Source organism: Lepeophtheirus salmonis, chromosome 4 (assembly GCF_016086655.4).
Source record: "Lepeophtheirus salmonis chromosome 4, UVic_Lsal_1.4, whole genome shotgun sequence".
Classification (NCBI taxonomy): domain Eukaryota; kingdom Metazoa; phylum Arthropoda; class Copepoda; order Siphonostomatoida; family Caligidae; genus Lepeophtheirus; species Lepeophtheirus salmonis.
Window position 1 is genome coordinate 2,969,263 of NC_052134.2, and position 14,782 is coordinate 2,984,044.

General features: G+C 29.9%; 1 protein-coding gene across 6 annotated transcripts in view; it reads left to right on the forward strand.

Moving 5' to 3' along the window:
• Positions 1-14,782, forward strand: part of LOC121116377 (cell adhesion molecule Dscam1) — a 272,908-nt gene that overhangs the window by 88,473 nt on the left and 169,653 nt on the right. For all 6 annotated transcript variants that reach the window (XM_040710627.2, XM_040710628.2, XM_040710629.2 and 3 more), the window contains exons 5-6: positions 1,456-1,630; positions 2,996-3,135. In XM_040710627.2, the coding sequence (XP_040566561.1) occupies positions 1,456-1,630; positions 2,996-3,135 (315 nt within the window). The remainder of the gene's footprint in view (positions 1-1,455; positions 1,631-2,995; positions 3,136-14,782) is intronic.

A 14,782-nucleotide genomic window follows, 5' to 3' on the forward strand; every position in this document is an offset into this window, starting at 1 on the left:
ATTACAAATGTCTAATATTTTGTGCACTTTCAGTTGACAATTCTCTAGTGCTGCGTTCTTGATATTTTTCACAGTTTTTGAGTCATAACTTCATCTGTTCGACCACTGTGATGCTCGTTTTGGCTCGTCCAGCCTCGTTTAACCTCATCCAGCCAAAATTTTACTTTTTTTAACGAAGTAACACCCCCATTCAAAGTATACTTCAGTTTTATGGGTTGGGCTGAGGCCTTTCAAATATAAGTATCACATACCTTCCAAATTATCAATTATCACAAATTCACTGACTACTTATAGAACTGATTTCTTTGGGAACGATCTGGACAGAACTCAACTTTAGTTATACTTATTACTCATGAGTAATTAATGTTACAACCTCCATTAATTCACCTTTTTAATTGAATTAACAAGGAAAATTCTGCAATGGACAAGAAAAACTTGGAGACGCCTTGAGTAGAGAAGGGGAAATGAATGCATTTGGCGTGTAAAAAATAGCTTCTTCTCTTAACTTGTACATGTTGTAACTTGATGAAACACAATAATAAATTAACATCATCTGTGGTGTATAAAAGTGACAACTTGTGTGGAAAAAAAATACTATTGTGACAAGGAATCTACTTCAGCTAATAGGGACGCTAAGTTAAGTCCAACAGGAATTGGATGGGTCTCGAAATTACATACATCATTTTAAAACTAAAAAATTAAATTTACAATAAATGGATAGATTATTGGAGGCAGGGCTTGAAGAAAATGAACTCATAGACGTTAATCATGGTTAAAAATAATTGCTGAGAACGTTTCAAATACTCACTATATTTGATAAGCTCAAATAGTATCGTTTATAAAAGTAAGGTGGTCAGTAAATAACAAGTAACTTTTAGGATGGTCGATACGGGTACATAAACATTTTTAGTCCTCAAAATATATTCTACTGTTTTTCTTTGTACGAAGTCAATACTGCATCATCACTTTTACCTACTTTGCGTAGTTTTGTAGATATAATATCTAATATATTTGTCTGTCTTTTCCAAAGCAAGTTCTCCTCACTTTGATTATCAGTCCTTTAAAAATGTTTGCCAAGTTTTTATTATACATCTATATGTACATATATTATTCAATTTGCTCAACGGAAACATGGTCTATTTATGAAATTTAAAAATGTAAAATATAGAATAATGATAGTATAAAAAAAAAAGAAGGAATACGACATCTGGTGGTGAACAACATTTAAGTGAATTCAATTTGGCGGAAGATTTTTTTTTCTTTTTCTATTTTAGTTTATTGTGAATCAAATGAGACGTAAAGGAAGGGCTAAAATAGAGTTGTTGTATTTTTATCATGTATCTGTACATTCAGCTCCTTCTAACATCCTTTTATGTAGTACATTGTATTCTATTATCATGTATAAATATAAGTTGAAATTAAAGTTCCTTTTGTCTCTTTTTTTCCATGCTGCAGTGCTCTCGCTCCCCTATAATGTTCAAGTTTACAACGTGTTTGTTCTACGTGGCAATGTGGCGGTACTTCGATGTTCTGTTTCAGAGCCTATGAGATCACGTGTGAATGTTGTGGCGTGGTGGAAGGAGGACACGCTTTCTTCTACATCACCTGTCGAAGTTCATTCTGGTGGAAGGTAATTATTCAGTTGTACATTTCCCATCTAATTTAGTGTCTTCTTGAATTCGCCCTAGGACTGCCCTTTTAACCAGTCTTTTTCTCTCTCCCTTTTTTTTTTAGTCTTTTTTTTTCTAGATTCTACCAATTTTTTCCTCTCATTCAAGAGCCATAGGATTTATTAGTCGGTCCTATGGTCCTAACACGGAGGAATGAATAGATAGCTGCAAAATAAATTTAAAATCTAATTATGATTCATGGCTTATGACTGCATTGATTACACTTCAACAGCTAAAATACTAAAATACCAACAAAGATCGGTTCTAGGACTGATAAAATTACTCAGGACTGAACTATTATCCCTGTAGTCTTAATTGTTGGTTTTTGGTTTTTTTACTGATCCAACAACTAAGCTGTGCTGGTATTTGTCCAGTGGTAAAAAGTAATATTTTACTATATCTAACCCGTTAACACGGATGCAAGCTCTATAATGATTTTGCTCAAAAATATGTCTGCATAAAATTTGTATTCTTTCATGGCCTATCGGCAAATTCTATCAAAAACTTGTTCTAAATAGTTCAAGGTTCATCCTGTAGTTCTGAAGGGCAAATGATTATTGCAGGTAAGAGAGGAAAACTAATTTTGAGTAAGGTTTTTTTTCCTTTAAAAGAAGCTCAATAAATAAATGAGCTTGGATTATATTTGTATTATATCAACATGCTGTACTGATTAATTAATAGTACCACAAAATAGCACTGAAATCAGCAAAAAAAAATTATACACTGAAAGTTTTCGACATTGATGGGTTATATTTGGAAAGCCATAATGTGTCAGATAAAATATTAAAAATCAATTATAGGTTCTAAACTATAGTGAACATTTTTGAGTATATTAACTCCTCTCAGAAATTTGAATACAATGCCCACAATTGAACAAAATATCCCTATGAAATATTGAGTTGTATGTACATAAATATCATCTAATAAAATAAATTGGGTATTTATTCTACCCTCGTTGAAATTTATGTTAACTCATCACTTATTAAAAAAAAACTGCATAGTGTAGAAATTTTAACCTAGTTTTGAAAGATTTAATAAAATTTTTTGTGTAGTACTACTAACCAAGAGTCGCCCAACTAAATACTCAGCTCTGGTGTTTCATGAGATTGTTTTGTAGAACAACATATTACAAAAAAATATTTTAGTATTCCAAATATTCGTATAAGGGTAGAATAACAAATTTACCATTCAAATGCGACCCATAGGCTATTGTTTAGTAACCCCTACTCTAACGACAAGCCTTTGAATTACTTTTTTAATTATTTTCCATGACATCTACACAAACTGTTCAGCTCTATAATACTAAACTATTTAATCCCTTGCAGGTATTTACTCACATCCCTGGGCGATCTTCATATACGAGATGTCTCTTCTGCAGATGGACATATGAAATATAAATGTCAAATCCGTGATATTGTAACGGGTCGTACACAGTATAGTTCCTCAGGACATGTGATTGTTACAGGTAAGATAGGAAACAAATTAATCAAAAAAGTTTTTTTTCCAGCTCAAAAGCTTTAATAAGGAAAACGAAAGGGTGAAATAATATGAACTACGACTACAAAGGTCTAGGCAAGGACCTTATATTTTGACATCTGATCTTAAGTTTGAGTTCAAAGATCAAATTATATTTTGTCGAATTGAGGTCATTTTTTTTTGTCCTTAATGTCATTTACAAAATATGTAAATGTTCAAATGATAATTTTTATTTATTTTGGAGATATTTAAATTTAAGCTAAAATGAAATACAGTTTCATATATATAATAAATTTCAAATAAACCATGTGTAAAAATAAGATAAAATAAATTTTAGTAATTACGATAGGCTAAGTTACGCATTGTCGTATATTTCAAATTGTCGGACACACAATAGTTACGTCGTAACAATTCGTCAATGCTTCAGCCCATGATATTAAAAGAAATTTTTGTATAATTTTCATACATTTATAAATAATCCTGCTAAATTTCTAATCAATAGACTATTTAGAGCACACATTTACTGTTAAAATTCAACAATTCCATATTTTCTAGGGCGTGACAATGTAAGAATAATTCGTCTTCAATTTGATAATATTACAACAAACTTACTATGTTTTAATTCAAACGAAAATTTGATTTTTTATACGCTACATTTTGTTATGTTTTTTTTTTCTTGAATAATCGTTGTCTTATAATATGAACCAAATAATTGACATAGTCATATTATTAAGATTACGTCGGAAATAGTCAAATCAGACAAATTAACTGTTAATATTTTGGGATAGCAGAATAAAATAGCAATTACATTACTAAATAACTACCTAAATAACCAAGAGCAAATCATTCAAATAGCTGTTGGTGAGGAATAAGTGACGGAGGAACAGACTCACGGTACAAGATATATATAAATATAAATTAGAAAGAGAAACCTCACTCAACTGGGAATGAAAATTAATTCATACCTAAATTGTATATTATATTAAATGATAAATAAAACTATAAATTAGACTATTAGAAATGAAATCTTAAATTTTATAAGCAATGAGAAATTGAATTCAGCAACAAAGGAGTGGTAAATTATTTGATCTTAAATCCTGGAGGAGCCAATGATTTTGTATTCTAATAGACATTATGAGCTATCTTGGTGCAAGTCACTTAATCCAAGCAAGTAAATGCTATAGATATCCTTGTTTATAGTTAAGTCAAACTAAATCGAAAAGAGTCTTCCAGGTTAGTGTATGAAGCCTTCTTTGAACAAAGAGGAGGACTTTGATTTTTTCTTCGCTCTTATAAAAAAATATGAAATCCTTAATTTCAAAAAGTACCAAATAATTCGGAATTCCCCTGCCTAAAAGAGTAGATCCGTTGTATTTTGAATTTTCTCCACGTAAGAGATATAAGTTGTATATAGATTTTGCACTCATATGTTTATTTTTTCCATATTTTTGCCATTTGATCGTGGTTTAACAAATAATAACTGATTATTTTTGATTTCCTCTAACGAAATCAGATTAATGACTGTACTATTATAATTAAAGTATAAAGGCATTAAACAGGCATAATATATTATAAATCGACAGTATAATGAAATTGCTTGATGATCAAAAAAGAGTGTTTCCCAATAATCCCTTTATCTAATGCAATATCATGCCCCCCTCCCTCTCCTAAAAAATGTTCATACAAATTAAAAACAAATAGGTATTAAAAATGATTTTTTTTTAAATCCAAGGTTTTTTTTTTTTGCTTTTTATTTAGACATAACTTATAGAAAATCAATAAAATTAATGGAACAGCACATTTTGAATGAAAAATAAAAATAAACAGAAGGAGAAAATCAAGTATGATAATGACAATGATATCGTAAATTGTTTTTTTATTTCATTTTTTCCCCATTTCTTTTTTTAAATAAAAATCTTTGTGTATCTGGTGCCAAATCGATTCTTTTTTCATGTCCTTTTTCTTATATTAGAAAACAATAATCTCAACAGAAAAAGAAAGAAGGTTGGTTGGTCTTTGCTATACATATATATGTATGTATGTATAACCACAACCATAGATGCCTTCTTATCCTTTATGAGTTTTTGATATCACAATTTACAAGACTCTACATATAAAAAGATTGGATTTAATTCCTAGGAAATGTTGATGAGAAACGGAAGCTCATATTATTATTATTATTCTATAAAAAAATTCAAACATTTTACTCAAAGAACCTTCAATAATAACTGTATAAAGCCCAGATTCTTCTCCCTAAAAAAAAGTCATTGGAAAACTTTATAATTTTGGAAAATGAGAGGATGATCAAAAATAATGCTGCATATATGTTATAACATGGCTTTCTCTCGCTAACATCAATATGACTGTAAATTCAAAGCACTTTCTGTATGTAAAAAAAGAAACCGTTAGTCAACATGTTACCCTTGACAATTTGATTTATGTTTAGAAGGAGAGATGTTTTGCTGCCATGAGGTTTTATTAGATTTGTTTCAATAAAGGAAGGAAAAAGAAATCAGTTCTACTACTAATTTAGAAAACAACAAAACATAGGTAAGGATTGCCTATGTCACGCCTATAAAAGGACTTTCACTTATAACTCTTCGTTTTATAAAGCTAGCAACAGACAATTATGAGTGAAGGATACAAATAAGGTGGAAATTACTTCAATGTCGATCCTCCATTCCACTCATAGTCTAAAACACACTTCAATTAACAACTCCCAACAGATATTCAGCGCTTTGTCCCGTTGTCTTTCATGAACAAACTTGATATTTAAATTATTTCTCCTCAAAAATGGAAGAATAATGATAAATTCTTCGAAATATAAAATAAAAAAATTCCTATTCTGAATGACTATTACATACAACTCACACCCTAAAAAATGCTTAGAATTACAACTTCAAGCTTAAACATCAACACTGTACTGTTTGAATGCCAGATGTTGATTTGTCTTCTTATTGCTTTCCTTACATCAGTTAAACTTCAAATTAGCTCATGCTAATCAAGACTAGCCCTACAGTAGGTTATAATCATTGCTTAATACTGGATAAATTTTTACTGCATTTTAATATAAATATATTAATATTTATTTTGAGCACAAGGGCGATTAATTTTTAGAAAAATGGGTCAAAGTATTATATTTGACTAAGATACAATGGTAATATGTAATATGAGAAAAAAAAAATTCATATTATTTTTTTTAGTTATTAAAATATTATTATTTTGATCAAAATATAAGTATTTGTGGCAATATATTTATTAAAGGCAGCTGGATAATTGATAAAAAAAAAAAAAAGACACAGCCCGACTCTATTTTCTCAAAAGTGAAATTATTTTTTGAATAAACTTTATTGTAAAAAGAATGAAAAGAAATGGGACAGGCCATCTTTCCTAGCTCCAGGTTCTCTGCTTACTCAAAAACTAGTCCTAGACATGAAAAGTGTGACATAAAATATTACTTGATGTCACTCGTACTATGATAAAATGTAAACAGTGCCATGTTGATGGATGCAATATGCAGCTATTAATAATATTCATTAGTAAGCCAAATGTATGTACAAATGAGAAATTATGTCTTATACCTAAGATTTTTATTTCTATAAAATTTGTTTTTTTATGTTTTCATTAAAATGCCGTCCACAAAGAATCGTTTCTTGAAGAAAATGCAAAATATTTATCCGTTCTGCGCTTGCCTCCATACAATGCCGTCGTTCCAATTAAACCTAATACGATATTTTTTGAAAACGGCTTCTAAAGTGAAAGCATCTAACAATGCTGTTTATGTATTTAATAACATATACAAATATGTAACTTTTATCAGGAAATGGTATAGTTATAGAGAAGCGAATAGTTTTATACTCCAAATGCGATCATTTACCCTTCTCCAATAGAAATTAATAATATTCGCATGCTTAACCGGCTGGGATTAGGCAGATTTCTTCCCCATGTAGAACCGAAACTTTTATAATCCGCAAAAAAGAAAACGCTCTCGTATGGAGGGACCTAAGATCCATAATGATGACGTCAAATGAGTTTGTTTACTATTTGAAACATCTCTCTCTCTCTAATATTATGAAAAAACAAGTCCTGGGCTTTCATATTATTAATAATCATATATTGAATGGATTCCAAAAAAGGAATAAACAATATATTATTTTTTTGTAGTACGTAGTATTGTAAGTTGTTTATTGACATGATTTCTTCGTTTCTACTTCAAATTTGGCTTATGAAACTTTGTATATAAAATAATATATAGGTATAAAATATACTTGATCATTCTCAATAAGGATTCGATCCGAATGTCAAATATAAGCAGTAACTCTGAACTTGATCTTTTTTCTTTTTCAAATACACTCTTAAAATACGGTGTAGAGCTCTTGCGGAAACGGAAGAATATATTTTGTTTATTGACACGCCCCTGTGAAGAAAAAATATCTGGTTGTATACTCGCAATAACAACTAAGCTATTAACTACTTTTTTTTTTTTTTGGATATTTATACATTGTTCAATATAATATTTCATTTCTTTATTAAATTCTTTACACTCCAAAAATAGTAAATACACCAAATATCCTGGTGATGTATATTTGAACATATTATAAGCTTAAGCCTTTTAATTTCAGCAAAAAAAAAAACAACTAAAGACTTTCTTGAAGTATTTGATGGCCAAGTATATAGCAGTGGTTATTCAACTTACATAAGGATTATACGCATTCTAGCTAATCAATTGTAAGGAAATATTTCTTCTTTGACAAGTCTTTATTGGCCAAACTAAAGCTTTAAATCAAATCATTCATACATGGTAGGGTAATTGTATATTTTCCAACACAATATGTTGCTAATTATGACATCATAGAACACATTATTGTAAAAAATAATCCATTTTTCCACATGTTACTTTTTCTTCCTTCATAGAATTGACCTTGTTAATTCAGTTAAAAGAGTGATTTCATGGAGGTTTTATAGTTAGTTATACTCTAGTATTCAAATATACTAGATGCCCCCCTGTACACAAAAAGTGTTCCTACCATCACTGTCTTCTACAAATAATGATTACGTGGTCTGTGTTTCGCTACTTTGTTTTGTAGCTTTGATAGAAACTATTTCAATTACAATTTGAAGGAAAAAAAGGTAGTAAACCTATCTACATTAGTATAACTTTTTACTAATAGTAGTTTGAGATCAATGACAGAACCTCTCGTATTGATCTACTTATCACAAATATAATTAATAAATTATAAATGTAAGCCATTATACTAAAAAATAACCATGCATATTTCAAAAACTCGGTTGTTATACATTACACCGGAGTTGGGCAAACTAGAAAGGTACACAGGGTTTCAACAATCCTTAAAATTAGGTTCCAGCCAACAGGGCTAGTCAATTTTTTTTTTTTGCTAGTCTAGAATATCACAAAGAAATATTTTATTCCCTTGGATTCAAAGGGAATACCTAAACAATACTGTTTTGTTCAATCAGAAACAAGGAAATATAGTGCTTTACGGAAATATATTAGGTGAAATAGACCTTTTTTTGGAGATTTCCGTGCTTAGAAATGTAAATTTTGTTGAAAAAACAAAACATTTCTGAACTACACTGGAAGAGAAATATTACAAATTTCGTCTTTGAAAAATATATTATAGCAAAAATTTCCCATGATATTTGTGTTGAATGTCTATTCGACGTATGAGACACTAATATATTGTGAATTTAACCCAAAATTACCTGTTTATATGTGGTGTTTGGGGATCGGCATCACGTAGACAAATAGGCTAGATAAAAGCCACCCTGCTGGGTTTTTTACTAGCCACAGGCTAGCATGACAGTCCAGACATGCCTCTACACTGTATGTGGCTCCGCAAAAGCTTTCATGGAGCGTTCTACCTGTGATTAAGATAGTGTTTATGTATTAGTGTAGTTTTTTTTATACTTATAAAACTTAGGTTAATATTGATTGTATATCTTAACATTTTCTTCACTAAAAAGAAAACAAAAAAGCACCTCCTGATATTATAAAGAATCTAGTTAAACAAATCTCCTCCAATCTCATACTAATTTTCTATCAGCAGTTAGAATTGTTCAAAACATAACAACAATATATTTGAGCTCAATCAACATTCAGAACACTTATTTGTGATAAAAAAAGTAGAATATTGGCAGCTAACAAAAAAAAACCTATTATCAAAAATCTATTGATACTATAATATAACATAATATATTTTGATTAATATATCTAATTTTAAAAATAAAAATTTTTTAAACTTCTGTATACTATTACCCCATATTTTTATTTTAAAGAATAAGTAGTTTAATTCCAGCTTAATATTATGCTGTGATCATATCCTTTTTTAATGTAATAATCGTCTTAAAACAAGACAATTAGAAGGCTAGCTACACTAAGCAATGGAGGGGCAGATGCTCAAAGTTGAAAGTGAGTTCTTTCTCCCTTATTATAATGTCTCAGAAATAGAGGACTTTAAACGTTATTGCAAAAAAAGTACGTACATACAATTAGTATAAGGCCTTTACCCTTAGTTTTAGAGATGTAATTAAGATATGTTATATATAGGTTGATAATATATTTTTAAAATAAAGCTTTTTAAAAGGTACATTTTGAATATAAGTATATACTTTGACAATTACTATATCTGTCAATAAACACACATTTATATTGACATATTCATATTTTAAAACACAAAACCCACCTAAAAAATTCCTAAAGAACCAGTCAATCATTATATCATTTCTTTACTATTTATTTAAAAAAAAAAGAAAACATTTAATAAAAATTATATAAATTGGGAAAATGACTGCGTCTTTTCCCCTTAATGTTCTTATAGCATTATTTATGTCAAAAATTATAGATATATGTATATATATATTAGTGTTGTGAGGATGACAATTTAGATTTTGGTATCTAAATACTTTTTTTGCTAACAATAAAAAAAGGTCGATCAGGGAAATTGGTGGGGTTGTAAATCTTAAGAATTTTTAGCTGGTGAGATTTGCTGTTGTTAATAATGTAAACAGTGTTTTTTTTTTTTAAATTTTCATTAAGTTTTTATTATTAGTAGCATTTAATTCTTTAGAAGGAAAAATCAAAGTAGAAAGTAATCATAAATGCGTGTGCTTATGAATAACACAGAGTAACACTGAGAATTGGTTGATAGGCATACATATGTAGTGTTGTGTCAGTCAGTATTTAGTCAATCCAGTTTAGTTTTAGAGCCAGTTCTACAGATTAGTCTTACAGACCGTTGCTCTTTCGGACTACAGTCAATGATTTTCAAAATTGGACCTTGATATCATATTTAGCAATTTTGTAATAGATTTAGATCAAATTCTGAATTGAAAAGTCACGTCGTTAAAACCATAATTTTTTCACTCTTTGGCAGGCCACCTCCCTAGATAATGTGTGATTCTATTAGACATTACCGGCCAACTCAAATGAATTTGCTTGCATTCACAAAAGACAAGGGCAAAGACATTTTCTTTTTGTTGCAGGCCTTGCAGGGCGACTCCCTCTCTCTATAATACACTCCAAAGACGACCCAGTATCTCCGGTAGGACATTACTCTCAGTTTTAGGACCGGGGTTTTTTTTTTTTCAAGACAATAAATACAGTTTAGTTACGTCATGAAAAAAATCCCTTTAATAGTATTAAGACTGATATTTAGATATGAACTGGACTGGAGTGAGGCTGAACTGGTCAGGACGGCATTAGTCCAAAATAAGATCTGACACATCACTAAGTTTAAGTCCTTGTTGAACTCAATGTAGACTTGAACATTGATACGAGAAACATTCCTGTCTTTGCTCTGGCTTGATACGTAGTGGGATTTCCTTTATTCACAGCTTCTTGCTACAAATCTTATGAAAAGCCATGACCACTAAGTTGTTCTCTTTCGAAAAAGTCTTCACATATTCAGGATTACCACTTTAATTTTGTTTTATTGTTTTTTTACATACTGAAAATGCTTACGATGTTCAAGCCAAGCAATTGACATTTTTGTTACAAGTGGAGGAGGGGTTCATAAATTTAGTCAATTCTCCGGGCACACTTTTATAACCAGTATAAAAATAGAATGTGCATAGGTAATAGCTTTTATTTGCAAGTGCTTCCATCTTCACGTTGATGTCGGAAGCTTTTTCAGACCATAATCGCTTATATATATATATACCTGAATTTAATAATAATACTAATATTATTGTTTATTTTTTTAAATCTTCGTTTCATGTTTCTAAAAAAAAAATAGCATAATAATAATTATTTACACATCGTTGAACAAAAAAAAATAATCAAAAGTTCTACACGAGTCTTTTTTTTTTTTTTTTTCTTCATTTATTTCTTCGTTTTCCTTCTCTACCACTGCTTTCACTTAAAGCAGTCTAAGTACGAGGCAAAACATAGCACGATATATGTTTCTACCTTTAGAACATATAAAGTGTATATGGAAAAAACAGCACGCAAAATTTGAACAGTAAATAAATCAAGTTCGAATATATTAATGTACAATTCCTTCCTTCCCTCATGAGAGAGAGAGACTATTAAGCATATTTATATGTATGTATATACACACACGTACATATAAACCAGGCCTTAATGGTCTCAAAATGAAATAAATAAGTAAAAGAATTTTTCTTTGAAAAAAGCACACATAAAATAATTGGAATTTTAATATCTATTGAGATCCACAATCCACTATGATAATAAAAATAAAATAAAATCCACAGAAAAAAAACAACAACTATGAAAGCATGAATAAGAATTAACATTTAAGAACATTTTATTTGTAGAATTTATTTTATTGCAAAAGAATGGGTAGGGCTTTATCCCCTCCCTCATTTCTCCTCTCTACTCTACTAATTGTCTTTGAAGAAAACATTTGAATTTTGTACATACAAAGCCTAGGGAAATTAGGTCATTTTCTCTATGTGTTCTTAATCGTATATAATATTTAAAATATATGTACACAGATACATATATATATATAATCTAAAGGGTGAACATTTTAATGTGAGTTAAATGGATCTATAAAAAACATCTTTGCAACGGTCATGGGGAAAACAGAAACAAGGGATAGCATAGACTACATATCTTTAGATAAAGAGTTCTTCCCGGCAAGCGGCGTGAATTACTCAGAAATTATGGTAATTGGCCAGTGATATAATATGTAAAGTCGGTATCTAAAACTGACAGTAGTATTTAATTACGATTTTATCTCCGTTATTTTTCATTTTGAGGTTTCATTACGCAACCAAACGAGAGCTGAATCAAGTTTTATTCATCCCATATCTCACAGTGTAAAAATATCAGAGCTAAAGCAGAAAAGACAACGTAATTGCAATCTCCTACACGCCAGTGTCAGTTCCGAGAAGGCTGCAGAGACTGTTGGCATCTCTATCCAGACTCCCTACGACATCAAGAAGTCCATTATAGTCCTATTCAGCCAAGATGAATCAAAACGACTGCAGCAACAATATGGATAATTTCTGGTCAACCTCCATTTGGGTCTCTTTTAGTTCTGACCTCAACCCGCGGAGCTTTGTAGTTTGAGGCGTCTTGGATAATACTTTCTGCCGCATCTCTCCTCCAATTCCTCTCATTATGGCAATGTATTACCCTATGGACAGGGCGGTTATTGTAAAGAGCTGACAATTTGTTTGCCAACATGCAGAGGATGGCGTTGCATGTGATTAATTATTAGCTAAATATAGTACATATCACAAATTGGGTTTGAGCGGTCTTTTAGTCATACTACTGCAAGTTTTGGGTTTTAATTAATGTAAAATTAGAATAATATTTTTTTTGTATCTATTGTTTTGGAAATACAAAAGTAACGTCACACTTTGTAGAATAACTCACAAACTACAGAACAAATTTTTATGAAATGGTGAAAGCTGTACTTAGATGGTTGATATTAACTGAAAATTAGATGTATTAGACAAAATTGCACAATCTATGCGTAAAACCCAGGATTTTTTAGTCCGTGTTTTATGCTTATACTAACATATGTAACAATTACTATGGACAAATTAAGTTTTAAATTGCAAAAATACAGCAATATCATTCTTTGGGTGGCCAAACACTCCGAATAAATCCTCGCTTTTAGATTTATTGGGCAGTAACATCTATTCGATAAATGTATTTTGACATTATAATTGAGTTAAAAAATGACTAGATCATAATCTTTGCAGTTAAAAAAATTCCCCCTAATACACATTTCATAGGAAATGACTTCTACTTACTTCAATATACTCAAATGGGCTAAATAAAATCTATTTTGAGATGTAACAGCATAATATTATCATAGCTTTTTATACCCTTCCTGTCTTAAGACTTGACAGTATATCAGCTAACATGATGAATTAATGGAATATTTTAGTTACTGTTTTACACACACCTTAAATGGCTCTGTTTCATATATCTTTCAATTATATTTTATTGAGGGGCGTGTTACAAACATTTTATTTTAGATGTGTAGTAATACATATGTCAAACAATGAATATTCGAATCATTTTAATAGATATATTAAAAATATAATATATTAATATTTGTACCAATTTTTTTACTGACAAAATATAATCCAAAGTTGAATCATTAACAGTAGAAAAACTTGACTTTTGGGCAGCTATTGAATAATTGATATATGTCGTGTCCTTCAGAAAATAATCTAAGGAAAAAGACGACAAAACAGAATAAATACATAAGAATAACAACAAAAAAACCTGCACTTGTATTATTTTCAACCCTTTATGCAACCTCAATCGAAAAAAATAGGGATAATCCTTTTGTAGAGAAGGACAAGAATAAAACTTTATTTTTTTTGTACCAAATTCATATTCCTAATTATGATGCGACACAAAAGTTAAAAACAGTGCTGTAGTTTTGCATTATCCTCGATCATAATCAAAGTAGACTGGCCACTGGACCCAACAATAAAAAAAATTAAAGGCAAAAAATTTTAATCAATTGTGTCTTTAACAAAGTTTACTTCCAAACTATGAGCCTGAATTTAGAACATCAAATAGTACACAAAGAAAAATTTTTGGTCCACATACATATATTAAACTTATAGCTGAACAATACCAATAGAAGTAATTAGTGTTGTTTAGTATCCGTATATTTTAGTGATATCAAGGCACGGATGTTTTTAAAACGGGACAATAGTAAATTGATATTGAAACCTTTTCTTAAAAACGTCATAACTTCCGTAGAATGAAAATGGTATTTTCATTACAACGTCATATAATTTTACTCCTGAGTTTTCCTTCTACCCAAAATAAAAACTCTTGTGAACGACATTGTAAGTGCATGTCAATAAAATACATTTTTGTAAAGAAATTATTAGTCGAAATAAGAATGGAAAGGTATTGAAAGGTATCAAACTAGCAATACTCATTTTTATACCAAAACTGATCAAAACATATTGGTGTTGTGGAAACATTGTTTCCAGTGAGCTAAAAGTAGAAAGTGCTTCATGTTCAAACTTAAAAATAGGATTTTTTGTTTTTGACGTATCAACTTAACACTCCATATTCTATCTACATACATACAATGCAGATTTGTGTTATACCTTTCTCAGAAATATAATGCAGAGGCGTACATAAAAATATATTTCAAAAAAGCATGACA